Raw genomic sequence first — 22,065 nt, forward strand, 5'->3', positions numbered from 1 at the left:
CATGCGCAAAAATTCGATGAATGTAAATATGTTAAATCTTAATCTGGATTGCCTTGGACCTAAGACGCAGATTATATTATTTTGGTTTAATTTTGTCTGTTGTTTAAAGAATACTTGAAAAAACTAACTTAACATCAATAAATGTCACTGAATTAATAGGAATTCCTGCATCGTAATAAAGAAATTACAAAGGTCAATTCTTTCCAAAAATAAGAATTATTTAAGTTTTCTTCAGCATATAATATTAATTAATATCCAACGAAATAGAGTGACAATATTTATAATGTGCAAAATGTTTAATTCAATCAAAATGTTTAATTCAATCGAATGAAATGAAAAGATCACAAAATGGCTTTCCAGAACCAAGAATCTATTTGCCTTTTCTTTTTTGATTTCAAAGAAATATACAAGAAAATAAAAATAGAACGAAGACAGAAGACAGACTATGTTACTTTTTCCTATCCTCCAACTGCTGTATTTTATTTTTAAATGTAATTTTATTTAATATTTAATCACAGATCAGCCATCGGTGGATGATGTTCGGGCTTTTAAACGTGAAATAGAAGTAATGAAATCTGTTGGTCGTCATCCAAATATTGTTGGAATTATTGGACATTATACGAGAAAATGCAACGAAATGCTACTACTGACTGAATATTGTAGTTTTGGAAATTTACTCTTCTTTTTAAGGTAAAATAAAAAAGAATATTTAAAAAAAGTCTATTTATATATATTTACTTTTATAAGAAACTAAGTTAGTTATATTATTTACTTCTCATTGAAAGCTATTGTAATCGGTCCGTTTTGTCGAATTAAAAAATTTAGACAATTTTCGACGTTTTTAAAGTCCTTATAATCCATTTCGATGATTTTTTTTGAAAGATATCGGGGTGTACGACTGTACGTTTGTGGATACTTTCTTGTTAAGAGCATTACTCAACAACGGACAGAGACATCAACATCAAGTAGATTTTTTTTTTGCAGATGGTTTAGGTTTTCCGATAAGAGGTTTTATTTTGAATAGCCTGCTTCTTGGGCAGCTTTTGACGAGTAAAAATTACTATTTTATCACGGTTCAGTATTTTCAAAATTTCACCCCAATAATAAAAAACTTTTTTTAATCAGCACTTTTCCCAGAAAAGTTTCCTGATCGTGCTGTTTCTTGAATTCTTGTGATTTAACACCTTTAGGTTTTTTGAAGTCTATGCCAATGCCTTACAACCAAATCAAAAATGTATTAATTATGGTCATAAAATTGCATGGAATGAATTTGGTGGTGAAATATTAGCAGTAAAGCCCATTTGTCTAATATAATTTATACCAAAGCTTATTCATTAAAATGACTTTTAGAAGTCTCTACGAGTGTTTTTTCTTATTTTAGCAATTAAAATCAAATTTTAAAAATATAATAACCTCAAACACAATAATGTTGTCAAAATTTTAATAAGATACCTCAACAAATTGGTAAAAATTTCATCGGTAAAATTTCTGAAGAAATTGACCTTTTTTTTATAAACATTGAAGTCTTACCAAAAAAAACACTAAATTATTTAAACCTTTCAATTATTTCGACGGGAAGCAGCTAAGTCACTGATTTTTAATTGACAACGTGACTTCTTACAAAATGTATCATTTGAAAAATTTTAAAGACTCGAATGAGAAGTTATCAGTATGCGGCATATCCTAAGTCTCTCCTTTTCTTAGAAGCATTTCAGTTTTACGAACAGAGTTTCCCCACTAAATTCCTCATAGATCTTATTTTCTTGGGAATTCCTAAAAAACACTGAATACATTAACGTGTTTTATTTTTACCCTCATCACTCAAAAATTCCATTTTTAGAAAAAAACGCGATGAAAATGTGTCATAATAAATCATGTAAAGGAATTCAAGTTCTATATGAAAGCTTATTCCTTATTTCAATATTCTTCTATTTCTGAATAAGGAAAAAACACCTCTCAAGCACCAAACATTTTCCATTTCTTGTCATTTGAAAGTCCCTTTTCATGACTTAAAAAAAAAAACAAAAAAAAACATGAACTTAGGAAGATTTTATTGAACGGCACAGAGACCATATTTGTATTTTTTATTTTTGAATTGTTGATTGTCCTTTGTCCTTTTATTTTCTTTTTTTACTTACCATACCATATTTTTTTCCATATTGACAGCGTTGTCAAACAAAAGCCAAACTGATTGGAAAAATTCTCTTTGGAAACCTCAATTGAACAAGATTTGATACCATCATCGTTAAAATTAATATTGATCTTTGAGATGTGATATTTCATAGATAGATATTTTATCAAAAGATTTTAAGTATTTTTGCTGTCTTGCTGTTGTTGAGGGATTTGATGTATGAATCTTAATGTCGATATTGTTTTAAAGAATTTCTGTGAAATCTATTTAAACATCAATGATTTTATTTCATACTGAAGGATTTGCAATTTAAAAGTGCGACATTCAATATAAAAGTGGCGCGAATAAAATTTCTTTATAAACACTTTAGTTTCAATCTCAAATAAAATGGTGCTAAATCTTAAAGAGGTAAATATTTTGTGGGGATTAATTTCTTGTTAAGTGCCAGAAAAATTACTTCAAAAACGTAGAAAACATTCCACCAAAAATTTAAAATGTTAGTATTCACCACTCATTAACAGCAGGTTATCAGCCGGTTAAATATGTAGGAAAAACACTTAAAGACGATTTCTGATGAGAGCTTTGCTAAGTATATATAAAGTTAGTTAACTCTAAAAAAACATAGTGCGACAAAATTTTGTTCACAACTTATGAAAGTTGAAATTTATAATATAACTAATTATTTATTTCAAAAGTTAAATTTTAATTAGTTATAATTTCCATTGAAAATGTGCAACTGAGCACTTAGTTTCGCTCCTTACTGTTAAGCTTCCTTTTTCTTAACAATAGAATTAGATTATAATATTGTCATCATCTCCTGTAAAGGCTTTTGATTAAACAAAGTTGGAGCGGGTAGATTCTGTTGACAGAATCAATGGAAGTCCATCCATCATCGTTAACTAGTTGAATCTGTGGAAATCGAATTCCTTAGAGGTGTCTTATTTTTTTAAAGGTGATAAATTACTTTTACTCTGGTTTTAAAATTTTTAGTAAATAATTGTGATTTCTTGATACTATGGAAGTTGAAAATGTTTGTTCATTAAGGTGAATTGTTTAAAATTGATTTTTCACACCTTTACTTAGAATTTAGATGATCCTTTATCTCCTTATCCTCTAAGGATAAAATCCATCAATCAACAGTAATAATAATTTAATGTAAATATGGTTTTTCAGCTATAATCTTGTATAGCTTCCAAATCACTCAACTACCTCAGGGTTTGAGATAGAGAACATTATTAAATATTGACTGGAATACTATTGATACAAATTTGGGATTTTGAAATTTCAGAAAGTATGCAATCAAAACTTGAAGTATGAGTTGTTTTCTGTCGAGATATTAAAGACTCAGCTTAATATTATTTTTAGAAATGATTTTATTTTTCATTTTAAAAATTGTCAATAGACTTTTGCTAAAAATTTTAACGAATTTTAACAAGTTTATATTTTATATAAAATTATAAAGCTAAAGAGTTTGCCAATTTATCTGTTTGTTTGTTTGTTTGTTTGAACGCTCTTATCTTAGGAAGTACTGGTCCGATTAAAACACAATATCAAGAACGTAAACTACATATAACCATGCTAAGACAAATACGATAGCGTAGCGCAAAGAACAAATGTTTACAAATATGTATGACAGATTTTCTTACTTTTAATAAAAAAAAATGTCCGCCACATACATATGCCTTTTTTTTAAAGTCGCCTTACTTTAACATTTTTTATGGTAACAAAACTTGTTCTTAAACAAAGCATGCGTGTACACACATTCGTACACACGCTTTTACAGACTTCACTAAAAATGATTAATTTAGATTATGTAGGGGCCTTTAAACGTAAAGAAATGTCAACATTTTCAATTTTCGACAAATCCGACCAATTAAATAGCTTCCAATGAAAAGTTTCAATAATTTATAAAACCCATATTTTTTCAACTGATATTCAAATTTGAAGATCGAGCTCAGAATGTGCACCTATTTTTCACAGCTATAAAAGAATGTGATTAAACTTAAATTATGAAAAGAGATGTAAAAAAAACATTTGAACTGTTGTTTAATAATAAATGTTTACACTTGACAATATCATCAAAGCTTACATGATTTGCCTCAGGCTGACAATTCATATTAAGCGTGGCTTGATGACTTATTTTCATATATGCATGCGTATGTACATAAGTTCATTTGTTAACCAAAAGTTTTAAATAAAAATTGGCTCCTCAAATTTGATTATGAAAAAAATAGTTAAAACAATTTTAAGCCTTTTAATTCAATACAACCAAAAGTACTTGCTGTCATTTAAGTTTTGTAAATTATCCTCACTTCCATATTCAAACGATTATAAACGTATGCTTCCATTTACAATTTTTTTTCTTTCAAACAGAAATGAATGGAAATATCTCCATGAACTCTCATTTTGCACCATGAAAGATCCGGCACCAACCTTTAATTGGTCCCAAAAACACCATCATCAACATCAGAATAAACAATATTCCATACGAGAATCAGCAACAGCATCAGCTAAAAAAACTCAAAAACATCATCACACCGAAAACGAATTCAATTTCGATTCGACTATAGTCGAACAAATTAAACAAAAATACAAAAATTTCAATTCAGTGTCTAGTAATGCATCGACGGCTTATGCTCGATCCCCAGCAAATGAAACAACTGCGATGCTTTCACAATTTGCACCACCGCCACCTGCACCACCACCTCTGCCACCACCTTCAACACTTCCAAAACCACCACCACCTCCACCTTTACCGCCTTCAGCAACAGCGGCAGTGAATGGTGTCAAACTAAACATTTACCGGAACCAAATAAAACCTTCAGCACAACGCATGGCAAAGTTCAATAAATCCTATGGCTACGAGGATATATGCACAAATGCTTGTAAATGCCATGTGGATATCCTTGCACCATCGCCATCTACAACCAATGCCACCAAATCGTTGCTGATGGGAAATATTGGCAAAGGTGAAAGTGCATTGTGTGGGCAAATTAAAATTAGTCCAAAATGCAATTGCAGACTCAAAAGGAACGGAGTGCTTTCGGTCGACAATGAAGGCTATTACAAAAATCTAACAACGACACAAACATCAACGACTGTTGGAAGGGACAGGGATAGGGACAAAGAAAAGCCATCATCAAAATTGTCAACATCACCGGAGAATAAAAACGCTGAGAGTCCGATTGAGGCCAAACGGGAGCCTTTGAGAACAACAGACTTATTGGAAATAGCCAAACAGGTTGCAATGGGAATGGTAAGTTCCTTTTTTCTAAAACTCCTACAGCAATATCAATAACGCGTTTTTACCTTTTTTTGGATTTACTAAACTTCTAAAATTTTAAAGCTCAAAAATTCATAGTAATGAAAATGAAATTCTTGGCGAATAGTAAAAGTGACTACTAAAAATGCTTTGTTTGCATCTTATGGATATAATAAACAAGTTTTTTAAACTTTGTATGGTTTTTTACAGTTTCTCATTACCAAACGCATCTTCGAATTGTTGATATAAACTATCACTGATTGTCCAATAATTATTACAAACGATATGAAAATTCAATAAATCTATAATCCATTATTAATCTTTGCCAAAATTTGACTTTTAGTCCTGACTTCTGTTCATCTTTTATTTTTTAAAATAGTTTGGTAAGTTATAGTTTATGCATTTGCCAAACCTTCTTTTATGGTTTAGCTACATGGAAAATCTTTAGTGATTTCTTTAGGTTTTTAACGCCGAAAGTTGTTTTCCACTCTAATACTTGACAGAATGTGAATTACATATATTTCCAAATCGAAATGAGTCACTTAACGTTTGAAAAACTTTGGGAGATATTGAAAATTCATTTTTTAAATTGAGTGCTTTTTAGTCCAAGGGAAAGGACAACTCCAACCCGTCAAATCTTCGGACGATAAGTCTTCTTCCGAGCATCAGAAAAGTTTTCGAAAACATCATCAATAAGGCTCTGACTAAGTGGGCTGCGGACAACAAAATAATTCCGGATAAACAGTTCGGGGTCAAGGCAGGTCATGATACAATTCATGCAGCTTCTAAGCTCGTTTCTGATATCCAATGGAATAAATGAAAACAACAATGCACAGGTGCCGTTCTGGTTGATGTGGAAAAGGTCTTTGACACCGTATGGTTATAAGGTCTTTACCCAAAGCTCAGCAGTCTTAGAATAAGCAAACCATTATTGTATATACTTTATGATATGCTTAAAGGTAGAAAGTTTGTTGCCAAAAGTGGCAATGTAACTTCTACCATAACATTCCATATTAACAAAGGTCTTCAACAGGGAGCGGTGAATTCGCCGATTCTCTTCAGCATTGACACCAGCGATCTGATAGGTAGTCTTACAAAGGCTTCCTCCGTATTATACAGTAGCCCGTGACCGGATAGAGTGTCCAGCTTACCAGATCCTATAAATATTAGATCAGTGTTTATATTTTGACAGACATGTAAATGCTGCTCTGACAAGAGCCAGAGGAATCTTCGCTCTGACAAGGTGATTTCCTATATGGCCCTCATGCGGCCGATGATCGTTTATGGTTGTCCTGTTGGCCCTTCCCAGATGTAGAAGTTTCGGGTGTTCGAGCGCCATTGTTTACGACGCTGTACCGGCTTATATCGAACAGCCGAATCTTTTTACGTGCACTACTATTCCAAAGAGGTCCTATACAGCGGGGCTCGAATCAACAGAATTGACAATTTCGTGATAAAACTCGTTCGAGGTCACATTGTAAGAACTTTGTCTTCGAACAACAACTTAATTTTCGGGGCGTCTATCCGAAAGACGAGTAATTTGAGAGTGCACGCTTCAGCAGTTTTATTTCACCAATAGTGAATGCGGTCTGATACAGGATAGATTGACAGTTCCGATAACCTACCACGTAATACGACGAACCGTGGGTAGGCGACACTTGTACAATCAGGACGTCATGCTACAAGTCGGAGCAGAGCTCCTTCTAAGAATGAAAAATGAAAAAGTTAGATAGTTAGATTTGCTGCTGTGGTTGTACTAGTTTCAAGTAGTTTTAAGGTTGAATAAACAGTTTAAGTCAAGTTACGCAGTATCCATGGCATAATGGTTAGTGCGTTTGACTTTCATGCGATAGGTCTTGGGTTCGATCCCTGCCTGTGCCACCTCAAGTTTTATTCACGGGTAATGCCTCTTGCGATGAATTGGCAAATTCACCAAAAGTAATTCTTGTCATGAAAAGTGCTTTCTCAAATCATCAGTTCGGATTCGGCTTAAAACTGTAGGCCCCATCCGTTCGCACACAGGAATAGTTGAGAGTTGTAAGTCACTAGGCACTAGTTCTCAAGGTAATGTTGCGCCACATGATTTATTTATTTATAGTCAACTCCGATCTGTGTCTACTGTACGCAAGTGAACCCAAAGTCCCAAGATCCTATTGACTCAGCAAATAAAGGCGCACGGAATTAGGTGACTCAATAGAAAGAATTAAGAAGTTAAATTGTTTCTGAAAATTGTTTTCATTTAGTGTAAGGTTCTTCTTAAATTGCTCTTAACTCCTTCATAGCCCATGCCAAATATTGTTATCAGCCGTCCCTGTAATATTAATTTGCAACCTGGAGGCAGTGATCTGACCTCTCTTTTTCTGAGGTATAGTAAAGGAGCGATGTTATGCATTTACAATCGGGAAACGATTGAAGCACTGAAAGGCAATATCATCCTAGCAATACCTGGACTACAGCCCGAAACTATCAACAAATTTGAGAGTGAAGATAATACGCTTCCCAACGTTGTGTTCTACAATAATCAATCGAATGGTTACAGCCATAATACATCGGGAACAATTCAATTATTTTCATTGATTTGCATTTCTAAAAACCAAAAAAGGATATAAAATCCATCTTGAGCAAAAAAATAAGCCCATAGTTTAATAGGCAATCTATTTGTATTTTGTTTAATATGAATTGACCTCACTCCTAGCTCAAATGTCATATAACCTACAGTACCTATTGTTTGACTTGCAGACTATTTCAATATTCATTTTCTTTAATAAATCCTAAGAATCTGATCTGATTTTCATAAACGAATAGGATTAGCAGTTGAGGAGTATTTAGAATGGTCACTCAGGCGTATACGTAATAAATATCAATTAATTTTATTTCTATAAATGCTATTCATGCTGTTTCATATCAAAAGTGTTTAATAATTTATCTCAATGCTTCAATATTGCAATATCTAGCTATACCTAATGTAACTAATGTTAAGGATATAAAATCAGTTTAAATAATATATATCCTTATCCATTAAATATTTTCATATGGAAAACATAAAAATCTTCACATTTGTTTCCATTAGAATTATGAAATTTCTTTTCTTTTACTTCCTTTCCTATTTTTGTTTGTGAAGACATTTTTAATGGGACAGAATTTCCTTATAGGTTTCCTTCTTGTTTGAATTTTTTATTAAAGGATTTCTAAAATCAAAAAATAAAACAGATGTGTATCCTTTAATGAAATATTCATAGAATCAAAAATAGAGGAGAAAACACTTTGGCATTCCCTAGTTTTGGATTTAACTTACGTACGCAAACCATTAAAATTCCTTAGTGTTGAGAATAAAATTCGATACCAACCGATTTAATTTACACATAGCATTTATTTGTTAATAAGTTTTTATAAAAAAGTTCTTTCAACTTTCCTATAATTTCCATATAATTTCATAGCATTTGTGGTCTATGTTAATTGCTGAAGCAATTAGAATCCTTCAAAAGAAAGATTCCTTTAAAGGTCGTGAATATAATAGAGTCGTTTTGTACCCACGTCTTCTGCAGTAAAATTTACTATAGCTTGTATAAAGTTTAATTGACAAGTATATAAAACCTTAAATAATTCTGAAGTAAAGATATTCATAATTCGGCTTTGTTTCAGTTTAGTTTTGAAAGTAAAATAAAAAGTTGAAGAAATACCACAGTTTACCACTATATACTAATTAATGTTACTGGAATTCTTTCAGCGTTCTATGCAAACAATGAAAAGAATTTCAAATAGGTTCTTGAGCTGAACTGAGGATCATTATTGAGGGTTAAAAAGGAATCAAACTTTTTTTCTTTTCTTCGTTGTTATGAACGGGAAGTAAAACAAAAACTTTAAAATAAAGTTCAAAGAATAAAGGAAAAAAGTTAAGCAGAGTTAAGTTTTGTTATAGTTTAGCATAAAAGTAGTTTAGCTAAGGACAGAATCCCTATCTGCTTTGTGCTTAATAGCTTGGATTACACAGGGCAGACAAAATAATATGAGAATATATTACTTTGGATTCAAAAGTATTTAATTCAAAAAAAAATCTCATTAGCATATGAATAAGACAAAAATCAATAATAAGGGTATTCAAGCAACGTGCGTCGTAAGTTTGCTAATTGGGTTAAAAAATAAGTTTGCTTACACGACCTTTCTATTCATTTAGATAAATGCTATGTAAAATGTTTACAACTTTTCGTGTTACAATAGATAATACGTTATCAGATATATTTTTTATATTAAGAAACTTTTAAGGAAGGCTTTGGAACTAGTTTTTACTGTTTGAAGAAATTTATACAAATAAGTTTGATTATTTTACGCTACAAAATCCTTGGATAGTTTCATAAAATTCAGCCAAATATAAACTTGTCCAAATGTAAAACTTATCTAGTGTTTAAGGATACACGTCTTTAAAAATAAATTGACACTAAACCTTCATTGATTTAGAACTAGCTCAAGAACATTTATATTTATGGTGAAAACCACGCCTCTTGAAATGATGTCTATGGTATTAGTTTACGTCGAAGAGAAGAGAGAGGAAACTCATATAATATTTTTAGGTAAGGTGGCGGACTGAATACGTACCAATCTGACAAGACTTGATAACACAAGTGGCGCGAACTTTTTCAACATTTTTCAGGGCTAAAGTTTTCATAACGTTTTAACTCATACTCAAAATCTTTTCTTAAACGTCTGAAGAACTAGGACAATTTTTTAAGGAAAATACAGTTTGACACAAAATGCAGCGAAAATGCGTAGTCTAAAGAGGTTCTTTTAACGCATTTGAAATAAGGAAGTTTAATCTGAACCATCCGATATAAAATTTTGAAATTTATATTCCGGCTCAAATTTTATGATAATAATTCTAAATGTAGGAAAATAGCACCTCAAATATTTTAATATATAAAGTGACTAATGTTTAAAAATGGGCGGCTACTACGCCCCTCTGAATGTATAATTTCGTTGTCCGAAGAATCAGAAGTGTTACTTATAAATAATGACAAATGAATGAAAAGTGAGTGTATGCCACTCCCCCTTATTGCAAAATCCCCGTTAGTCAAATATACGAGTACGTAAGCATAATTACATTCGCGTTTACTAAGACTATCAGAAACGGTGGACAATTTAAAATCCATGCATGCTAATGTCGTAGTTAGTAAAGAAGTAGAAATGTCGAATATTCCAAATGATTCTGAATACGTACAACAGCCATAATCCGAAGAAACAGTGTTAATACACCCTTCACCAACCTTTCAACAACCTATGGGAACACCGACTGAATCTCCTTTAACAGACGCTCTTACATCATCGCAATCATCATGCCTTTCCTTTCAATACGCCATCTATAGGAACTCTGCCATCGTTACCAGCTCCATTAATTCCTACGATTAGTACAAATGGACATGGAGTTCGAAATATATCTCCTATATCTAGTATTTAGTTTAAAAGTAGTCAAAGGTCACCGTACTTTATTAATATCAAAACTTGACCCTTCAACTAATGCTATTGACATTAAGATATATATTCAAAAAATGTTTGGTTTCTCGGCAACCAGGAAAGTAGAGAATTTGATCCACAGCAACTATTCGAAATATCCATCTTTTAAACTAAGAATGACCGACTCCATCTTTGGACTTCTCAACTCTGTTTTTATGTGGCCTATTAATATAATAGTCCACGAATTTGAAAATAATCAAATCAGCACAAGAATATCATCTTCTAACCATTTTCGCAATATCCAGCAGAAGCTTCAAAAAATTCTAATCTATTATCAAAATGTCAACGGACTACTGACAAAGATCAATAAGGTCTACAAAAATATAACCATTCTACCACACGACATAATCATTTTGACTGAAACTTGGCTAAACAATACATTCATGGATACGGAACTCTTCGAATCGAATTGTCAAGAGTACATACGTGATAGATACTGCTTGAATAACATCAGCACTGTAAGAGGTGGACTTTTGCTTGCTGTGAAAAATTGAATTCATCAATCTGATGTAGATATGATTTTCATAAAAGTTAAAACTGATACAGGTCTGCTATACATTATCGCCACATATATAAGCTTTCCTTACAATGTTTATGAAAACTTAATTAATTGCAAAGGCAAAATAAACGATCAAATTGACCCACAAGAAGAGCTACTAGTCTTAGGAGATTTCCATCTTCCAACCTTGAACTATCTATCTCCTATTAACATGTCCTCTACCAACGAATTCTTGACAGTTGAGTGTATTTCCTCATGTGGGCTAAGACAATTTAATGGGATTGCCAACAACTTCAACAAAATATTGGAACTTATATTATTTTCGGACATATTCAATGCTGATATTGCTGTAAATTCAGCCAATACCCTATTTGTCGAAGAAGACCGACATCACCCACCATTAGACCTATCTTTTAATTTAAATGTATGTAATGTTTCTAATTGTTCCAAAAAAAATCTTGAATTCAACTTTAAAAAATGCAGACTTAATGAACTTTTCAACCTGTTATGTAATGTTAACTGGAATCATTTGTTTGAGAACTGTGACATTAATGCTATGTGCTATAAATTCTACTGTGTTCTCTTTAACTTTTCTTATGAGACCACACCATTGCGTAAACCGCGAAATATTTCTAAATCTCCTGCATGGTTTGAATCTTGCCTAAAATACTTAAAAAATAAAAGAAACAAGGCCTGCATTAAATATAATAAAACAAAAGCTGATGATGACTTGCTAATATACAATGAGCTAAGAAATATGTTTACTGACTATTCAGATATTTTTTATAATGACTTTATTTTAAATACTGAAACCGACATAAAAAACAACCCAAAAAAATATTGGAACTATGTTAATAGTAAGAGAAATACTGACGGGTATCCAAACTGCATGTCTTTCAACAACGAACTTAGCCATGACTCTGAAAAAATTTTAAATATGTTTGCAAATTTTTTCAAAGATGCTTTCGAAGTAGCGAACTCCTATCAAACGCCTTCATTGGCCCTCTCACAAAATTTCTCTGATTTGAATTCAAATATTAGTCTTTGGATCTCTGAAGATGAAATCATTCGCAAAGCTTCAGGAATTGATGTCCAGGTGGTGTACCTTACCTTCTTATATTTTGAAAAAAATGGGTATCCTATTTATCCTGACCTCATCATATTCTTTTTAATGAATCGCTCAAATCATTAATTTTTCCTAATATTTTGAAGAGTTCGTACATAACACTGATACATAAAAAGGGTAGTAAAAATAAAATACAAAATTGCAAAACTGTCCGTCATCCCTAAGTTATTTGAGTCCATTAATTATAAAGTCATATCGTTTACTTGTAAGTCTATAATTTGTGACAGTAAACATGGTTTTGTTCAAAATAAGTCAACAGTTACTAACCTCTTTCATTTCAGTTCATTTTATTTAGATTTGTTTGAAAAACGGAAGGCCTTACTGAAGTCTGTGTCTACACAGACTTCAGTAAGGCCTTTGATAAATTGTGCCATAAGACATTAACTTGCAAACTTAAATCCCTAGGCTTTAACCATAAATTTGGTCATTGGGTTTCGTCGTACTTATATAAAAGATCATACAGCTTAGTTTTTAGGAATGAGCGGTCATCATATTTGTATATCAACTGTGGCGTACCTCAAGGTAGCCACTTAGGTCCTTTACTGTTTATTTTGTACGTTAACGACTTACCTTCTATTATAAAACACTCATCTGTTTTAATTTACGCTGATGACAATAAAATTTCCAAATGTATTGACTCACTTCACGACTGTTTACTCCTACAAGAAGATCTTAATAGTTTTCGCGAATGGTGTTTTATAAATAAGCTTTTACTAAACATAGACAAATGTAAATCAAAGTGTTTTACACGCAAACAAAATGTTTTCGCTTTCAATTATCAGTTAGACTCTTCTTATTTGACAAAACTCTCTATTTTCTCTGAAGTAGTTATTATTCTTGACTCAAGACTAACTTTTATAAATCAATATATTATTAAAAAAAAAGCAAATAAGACACTCGGATTTATAAAACGGTTTTCACATGATTTTCGCGACCCATATATTCTTAAACTTCTTTATATATCATTTGTAAGACCAATATTGGAATATGGCTGCATAATATGGTCTCCCTTTTATTCAGTCCATATAAACAGAATAGAAGGAGCACAAAGAAGATCCATGCTTCCGTTTCTTCCCATGGTCCAATAGGCTCAAACTTCCACCGTACAATTATAGGCTCACGCTCATAAATCTTCCATCGCTTTCTTAAGAAAGAGAGTACATTTAGCTGTGCTTTATTATAAAATTAATCAAAGGGTCATATCACCAACAATTTTGGAACAATTAAACTTTATTTATAGCCGTTCAAGTATAAGAAGACAAGTTCTTTACATCCTATATCCAGCAGATCGAACTATGGTAAAAACAGTCCCCTCAACCAATTGATTTCAGTTTACAACAAGTATTACTTTTTGGTTTATTTCATAAGCGATGATTTTAAAAGTAAAACGTTTATATTAAATTTTTTTAACACATCAGTTTAGCTTTTTTTTTGCAAATTGCTTAAAGCTTTGTAAATCTATAAATCTAAGAATAACGAAATATTAGTCTTAAGTTCTAATGTTAGTTTGTTTAACGAATTCAATAAATAAATATTTAAACATGTTAAAAATACAAGTCCTGAAATAACTTAACAAGCTTGCTTACTAATCCTGATTAATCATCACAACTAAAAACAACCAGTTAAAAACTTTTAACTTAGTCATAAAATATGCCTCAAGTTAAAAGGACAGTTTGCAATCATAAGAAAATTGACAAAGCTCTGTTATCAAAAAAAAAGTAAATTAATACGAAATAGGATTTTTGTCCTTGCAATTATTTTCAATTCTTACATAACAGAGGGTACTTGAAAACCACAAAACGTGCCAATACATTCTGTGTGGAGTTTTAAATCGAATTTTCATAGAAAACAATATTATTTTACTTTCTACTATTACTATGTCCAATGTGCATATGTAAGGCATTTCAAAAGCCACAACAATTTCCAGGAAATTATTCATTTCCTATTTTTCTTACAAATTAAAAAAAAAAAAACATTGAATAAAAGGGATTGAAAAGAATTTAACAATTATTCTTTCATTTTTATTTTTTAAATTTAAATTACTACCCTATATAAGTAATTTAGTAAAAGCACTATACTAATATCAACTGCGGACTCATGTAGGTAAATAATTCCAGGAAAAAAGAGTATTTAACTAACCTTTTCCTTGAAATATCACTGATGATGGTGATGATGTGAAGGTCCATTCACGAAAAAGTGAAAAATAAAAGTTTACACAATTTTTGTGTAGGTACATAATAATCGTGCAAGATTTTAATGAAATAACTCTGTTTTATGTTCCAAATTCCCGAGTATAGTGAATTCCATTAATTTTCAAACTTATTTATTTAGTTACACATACGGAGGGTAGTTATTATTATAAAAGAACCCATTTGAAGCCCGTATGTTTTAATTTAAAATTATAAAGTTTTTTCAAAGGAAATATGGTATTTAATATTATAACTTTTGATGTTTTCTTTTGGTGTGGGTTAGAGACCTTAAACGAAAAAAAATTAATGTGTTATGTGTGGGGGCTTGAGGCCTATTTTTATATCATAATATGTGTTGATTTTTGTATTATCGGAAAAAGACAGACATTTTGGAAGATATGATATTTTTGGTGCATATAAATTGTTATACCTTTTATGTTCATGTTGTTTTGGTCATCATAAAAAACTCATACAACTTATGTGATGTATAACCTTAAAAACAGGCCCATAATAAGTTTTCTGGTTGAGAAATTAATAGTAACGTTTAGTTGGTTGCTATAGAAGGTACATAAATACGTACAAAGTTACCTGAAATATTTATTTTTAATTACACAAATTTAAGTTGTTTTGTAACAATATATCGTTATAATTTTCTCCATTACACTTAACTTTCGAGAAGTTGGGACATTTAACTTTAACGATGTGTATTGTATGGGTACCCCTACTACTATAATGAAGTTTTCTATTTAAAGTGATTGAAAGCTTCTCGGTTAACTTTCAATAAACGTCATTTAATTATTGTTGTCATTAAATATGTAAATTAATTGATTAAAATTTACGTAACACAACTCCCTAGAAAACAATATTGTAAAAGTTTTGCAAATAGATACTTATAGTTAGTATATATATACATCGCATTACACCTTAAATTCATTACGCTTTTACCTCTTTATAAGAATCTAGAAATTATACTTTGATAGAAATGTTTGTTATATTTTCTAGTTGGTAAGGATTTTCCATAAGACCATTTCAAAAGCACCAATTTAATTCGAATAATTTGTCTTGGCAAAAGGATAATGTCATTGGCAAAGCATATCTTAGGAACAATGATGGCTGTATGATTAATGATTACGAAACAATCAAAGCAGATAGGTGATTCAAAATTGTTTCTATTCCAAATCCACAGTTTCATGCAAGATTTATCTCAAAGTAACTTTACTAATGAATTGCGTGTTAATGTTGATTCATGAAGAATGTAGGCACCTATACCTGATATCTTGTCTGTGATTTAATGAACTATAGCAAGACCAAAGGTCAGTTGCAGAAGCGTTTTTCTGACAGACAGCAGCGTTATCATTTGATTTATACAAAAACCTACATAGCATGTACTGTGCATTCATGTGTAAATGAAATCTTGTTATGGCACAACTTTTTTGCCCCTATCCAAATTTTTTTCAAGAAATAATTTAACATAGGAATGGAATTGGAATGTAGGCACAGTAAATTCCGTTTCAAGGAAACAGTGTCTTCCATTCAAGTTAGTTTCTTACTGAAAGAAATTTTGCTTAAGTGAACAGCAAATTTCATTTAAGAAGAGTCTTATAAGTAACTAAATTCTTTTAAGCGAATTTAAAAATTCCAGTTAACAAAGATTTGAATTTAAAAACAATGTTTTTTTTTATCTTTTGGAGTTGCCTGGAAATAATCAGAAATTTAAATTTTATATTCATAACAAAAATGTGGTTATGGCTAAAAAAGTAGGAATGATGACGAAATGAAAATTTAAGTTTAACTGGAAATAGGTTTAAGGAATGCAGATTTTCCACTTAACCGAGTTTCGTAAAAAGAATGCTTTAACGGTATGGTCCACAAATACTCAAAAATATAAAAAAATTTTGAAATATATCTTCGCGAATAAACAATGCGCATATTTTGTACGGACAAAAATCTACAAACATTTGTTGTACAAAATTCATATATATTCTTTTTTCAATATTAATAAAGTTCCTAATTTGAAAAAAAAATTGTTGGCCAAGTAGTTGCAGTTTGGCCAAGCTTTGAAATAAAATTATTCATTTTTTGGTGTTGTTAAAAACAATGAAAAAAAAATAATTAAGATCAATACGACGACATTTCCAAAGTGTTTACCTAACATTAATTCTTATTCCAAACACTAAAACTTATAGCTAGCTTAAATATAAAGGCTGTAACTGTAGTATTCAATCTTCTATTTATAAAGTGTGGTTAATAAATTGCTTTTGAATAAAACACAAATTGTTTAGAAAACTATTATTATTATTTCTTTTTAACTTCCCATAGGAAGTTATTGTAATAGGTCCGATTTGTCAAATTGAAAATTTTGACATTTCTCGACGTTTCAATGTCACTAGAGTCGAAATAAAAGATTTTTAGAAAGATGTATGTGCGTGCGTATGTACGTACGTTCGCGACGTTTTTTTCGTTTTCCATAGCTCAAGAACGAGAAGAGATATCGACTTTAAATAAATTTTGTTATGCAGATACTCGTAATAAGGCAGAAAGATGCAGAAAGGGCCCTCAAGAAAATTGCGTGTGCGGTTTTTTTACCATAGCAGTTTAAAAAAAGGTGAACATTTTGGTTAACCCTAAATATCTTACGAACCGAAAACGCTAGAGACTTGAATTAAATGCTATATAATATATTGTAAAGTGATACCAAACAAATATACTTTTTTTAAAAAATTCATTTAATGGTTTTTTTTATAAATCAAAAAAACTGAAAAAAATGTGTCATCTTAAAAATTTTACGAATACAAAATGACAATTTTGTTCAACGAAAAATAAAGTTTTTAACATCTGATACAATTTTGAGAAAAATTGAATTAACAGTTTTTTTTTATAAAAATAAAAACCTAACAGAAATTTTAACAAAAGTTTGTAAAAATTGATTTTTGACTTGAATATCTTTTTAAAAATTTGTGATTATGGCTTCCAACTAATTTTTACTTATAAAAAATATTGTTTTCAACATTTTTAAAAATTTTAAGAAAAATGGAATTGACTGTTTTTTTTACAAACAATGAAATCATAAGCCAAAAAATAAATAAAAGTTGGTAAAAATTGATTTTCGACTCAAAAATATTTTCAAAACTTTGAGATATCGGCTTTAAACTACTTTGATATATTAAAAAAATTGTTGTCAATATTCACTTAAATTGTAAGAAAAATCGAATAGACAGTTTTTTTGCAAAAAAATAAAAAAGTTGGTAAAAATTAATTTTTGACTCAAATTTCATTTTCAAACTTTGTGATATTGGCATTAAAATATTAGCTTTTAAAAAATATTGTTGTCAACACTCAGTAAAAGGAGGAAAATCCAACAAAAACCTTACAAAAAAACAATGCTAAAACTTTTAAAAATTAAAAATATTGTATACCAACTCTTTTTATTTACAGAAAATATTGTTTTTGATATTCAGTAGTTTTTTTTATAAAAATCCAACAGTCCGGTTTTCATAAAAAAATAAAATCTATACAAAATAGTACTCAAATTTGGTAAAAATTGATGTTTGGTTCTTGTAATTTGTAAAAATTTAAGAAATGCTACTAAAATTGGTTAACAAACTTTTTCGACTAAAAATCTTTTTAACAAAACTAGATTTTCAAACTAAACTTTTTCTTTTTTTGAAAAATATTGTTGGTAATTTTAATTTTTTTAAGAATAATTCAATTGACAACTTTTTTAACCCAACACGAAAACATACATATTAGTGTGGGCCGCATCAAAGCCTCTTTTTTTATGATAATATTGGTATGGTTGAATTATGTATGGAGCAAAAATTGGCCAAATGGCTTCTGCGACCTCAACGGCACAAATCCGTCCGATGGTCCAAAATTCCATTGACGCTGCGCTGAGGCATAATGGAGGTTCTATGCCATTTATTTACCGAATCATCTCATTCTTTATCTCTTGAATTTTTTCTGGTTTATCGACGTACAACTTTTCTTTCAAATAACGTCAAAGAAAGAACTCCAACTTTGTCGCTTCAATATAAAATTTGGACCATTGCCAAGCAAGTGGTAACGTCATTTTGAAACCACATATCGTCCACATCCATATCGCGAACACCATTCCCAATAACTGCCTGACCAGTCTCATTTTGGAAAAAAATATGGCCAATAAACTGCACCAAGCAGTTACTCTTTGTGGGTGCTTTAGTTTTTTCGACAATCACTCTTGTATTATCATTCGCCCGAATGCGGCAATTCTGATTATTGAAGAATTCATTGGGGTGGAAATGTGCCTTAAATCAGAAAGTGATTTTTTCGAAAATTAATCAACCTTTTTTGCTGTTTCTTGCTACCACTCTGACCACTGACTACTCTTGAAATGGTCAAAAGGATCCAGGTCTTGAGTCAATTGCAACTTCTAAGCGTTTAGTCTTTATGCATAATGTTGAGATTTGCAATGGTTAGGCACGCTGACGATTTAAGCAGCAATATTTTATGCAGTACGAGCTGTAGAAGCATGCACTGGTGTTTTCACAACTCATATATACCCGGTTAGCTTAAATTTTTGCACGATTTTTCCGATTGTACGAACAATTGGACGACTAAACTAAAAATGGTTCAAATTCAGCTATTCAAAAATTGGGAAACGTGAAATGAAATGCAGACAAAAACTTGAAGTTTAGGTGTTTCAACATCGGCCCTTAAAATGTAGCCACTAATCAACCCATAAACTTATCTGCACCGCATCCTAACGACTTTCTTTTTTAATGAAACTTTAATAAACATCTACTTTTAGTTTGTTTTTAATAACTTGACAGCGTATTTCTTCAATTTTTTCAAAGCGGATAACGGTTTTTCCGCAGTTTTCAGCCCCACTTTTTATGATCAAGGTTCTTGTTCGTAATTCTATTCATATTTTTCCCAGAAAACATTCTAAACATTATTTTTTATATTCAAACAATTAAAGCCCGATTTTTATGTTTCATTAAACTTGTAAAATTATATTATACTTATTTCAAACCCTAAGCCCCATTAACATTATTAACAAAATTTTGTTTGTTTTGAATTACGGAAGCTAATATTTAAAAATAAAATGAACGGCTGGGCCGCAAGAATTTGTTCCTGTATACAAACACTCTGTCAAAAAATAGTACTTATATTTTAAGATTTAAAAATTAACATAAAAAATAAGTTTGTGGATTTTGTAAATAGATGCAAATCTTTAAATTTTGAAGAAGTTTAAAAATCCAACTTAAAAAAGGATTAAAACTAAAAAAAATTATACTTTTTTTTCAAATGCAAACATGGTTTAATATTTCTGATCATAATTTTTATTTATATAATATAAGAGTATCTTTAGAAAAAAAAAATATTTAAATGGTTTCATTAACTCAATAGGCCCAATGGTTCAGGAAGTTAGGAGACGGACGGTCGAAATCGGGGGACCCACTTTTTTCGACTTCTCTGTTATGTTTTGATTAAAATCTCGAGTTTGAAATATTCTACAACACTTGTCATATTTTTAGTTCTTAACTTGCGTTTTTATATATATGTATATCGCAAGTAAAGACAATTTGGAAAGCTTTGTCTTCACTTCACAAATCTGTACTCTTCGATTATATGCACGCTTACATTTTAATATTCTAACCAATTCAAGAAAATTCCTAATGGACGAGGCATAAACTTAACCATAAATGCAAACATAGGTATCTTATCTTAATCTACCCATTGGTATCATCAACAAACAAAATGAGATAGCCTTAAGACTGGTTGTTTTCCTGAATTTAAATTTAAATCAGACTTCATTTCAACAAAACTTGAGCTCAAAAAAGTAAGAAGACTTCTCTTTAAATATCCAATCCGTGCTGTAAACCTATTCCTGAAATGACTTGCAAAATTGACAAATATTTTTCTATTGAATTCTTCAAAAAATACTACTTTTTTTTGCAAAAACCCTTTCGAACCTTACCATTCCTGCAAATTGCATAGCGAATATACCTTACACACATCACGTGCCTTATCGACCTCCGTATTCTAGTATTACACAATGTTACATTATACCTTTGGCATTTATCATTAACCTGACTTGTTTTCAAATTTGTTTTGTTTTTTTTTTTTTTTCAAGGAATTCCTATCCAAAAATAAGATTGTCCATAGGGATTTGGCTGCTCGTAATGTATTAGTTTCATCAGATCGAACTGTAAAAATAGCTGATTTCGGGTATGTCCATGTCTTAAATTTCAAAATCAAATTCTTGTTTACCTTTTTTTCTCATACCTTTTATCCTTTTTTGTTGTTGTTTTGTTTGGATTTACTTCACAGTCTCAGCAGGGATGTATATCAGGAGAATGTATATAAGAAAACTGGGAATGGGAAGCTTCCTATCAAATGGCTGGCACTGGAATCGATGACTCATCAGGTTTACACCTCCCAGAGTGATGTGTGGGTTTTAATTAAAATCAGCACTTTTAACTGAACTTCGATTTGATTGATACGAAAAATGTTTACATTCTTACTTTTCAAACACAGATGGTCCTTTGGTATATTGCTTTATGAAATAATAACTCTGGGTGGTATTCCTTATCCCTCAATACCAACAAATCGGTTGGTACATCTTCTCAAGACTGGTTACCGGATGGAGAGCCCGAAAAATTGCAGTCAAGGACTGTAAGCAAATTGACTATTTTGTACATACTATAAGTTTTAAAAAACATTTTAATATAGCTATAATCTCATGACGGCATGTTGGAATGCAAATCCAGCGGAACGACCCAATTTTACAGAGATCATAAATATCCTGGACAATTTGTTGATTGAATCACCCCAACTGCCGATTGAAAAGCTTACATCAACACCGAATGAAAAAAACAGGTAAGACTATTTTGATTTGAAATGAGTCTCAGCATTTTAATATTCCTATTTTTGTAAGCTCTGAAACACTATCATCAGATGAATCATATCTAAAACCACTTTAGAAATTCCAAGTCCGAAGTTTTGAAGCTTATTAACTAAATTAACTAAGGAAATCCAAAACTAAATAAGCAAAAACATTCTGACCAATAAAATATAAAAACCTTAAAGCAGCGACTGTGACCAACAAAAATTGGACTTAGCTACATAAGAAATTTTATTTCAATTTTGCTTGATAATTAAAAATGTTTTATTCAAAAATGTATTTTAATTTTTGCATTTCTATTTTTTAAATATAAGAATGTTAAATAAAATATGACATTAAAAGTTTTATAAGCATTTAAATATAAACATTGTTGTTTGTCATTAGATTTAGATAAAGAAAAAACCACCAAAAGTTCTTTTTTTAAATAACTGGTTTTGAAAAGAAAATATACTAACTCAAAAACCCTA

General features: G+C 30.7%; 1 protein-coding gene across 2 annotated transcripts in view; it reads left to right on the forward strand.

Annotated features, from left to right (window-relative positions):
- The window catches only part of LOC129952410 (tyrosine-protein kinase receptor torso), a 122,051-nt gene extending 99,986 nt beyond the window's left edge, over window positions 1-22,065 (forward strand). For both annotated transcript variants that reach the window (XM_056064972.1, XM_056064971.1), the window contains exons 11-17: window positions 519-690; window positions 4,505-5,387; window positions 20,828-20,922; window positions 21,025-21,144; window positions 21,232-21,369; window positions 21,427-21,573; window positions 21,632-22,065. In XM_056064972.1, coding sequence (XP_055920947.1) covers window positions 519-690; window positions 4,505-5,387; window positions 20,828-20,922; window positions 21,025-21,144; window positions 21,232-21,369; window positions 21,427-21,573; window positions 21,632-21,677 — 1,601 coding nt within the window. In that variant the 3' untranslated portion in view covers window positions 21,678-22,065. The remainder of the gene's footprint in view (window positions 1-518; window positions 691-4,504; window positions 5,388-20,827; window positions 20,923-21,024; window positions 21,145-21,231; window positions 21,370-21,426; window positions 21,574-21,631) is intronic.

The sequence above is a fragment of the Eupeodes corollae genome, chromosome 3 (genome assembly GCF_945859685.1).
Source record: "Eupeodes corollae chromosome 3, idEupCoro1.1, whole genome shotgun sequence".
NCBI lineage: Eukaryota > Metazoa > Arthropoda > Insecta > Diptera > Syrphidae > Eupeodes > Eupeodes corollae.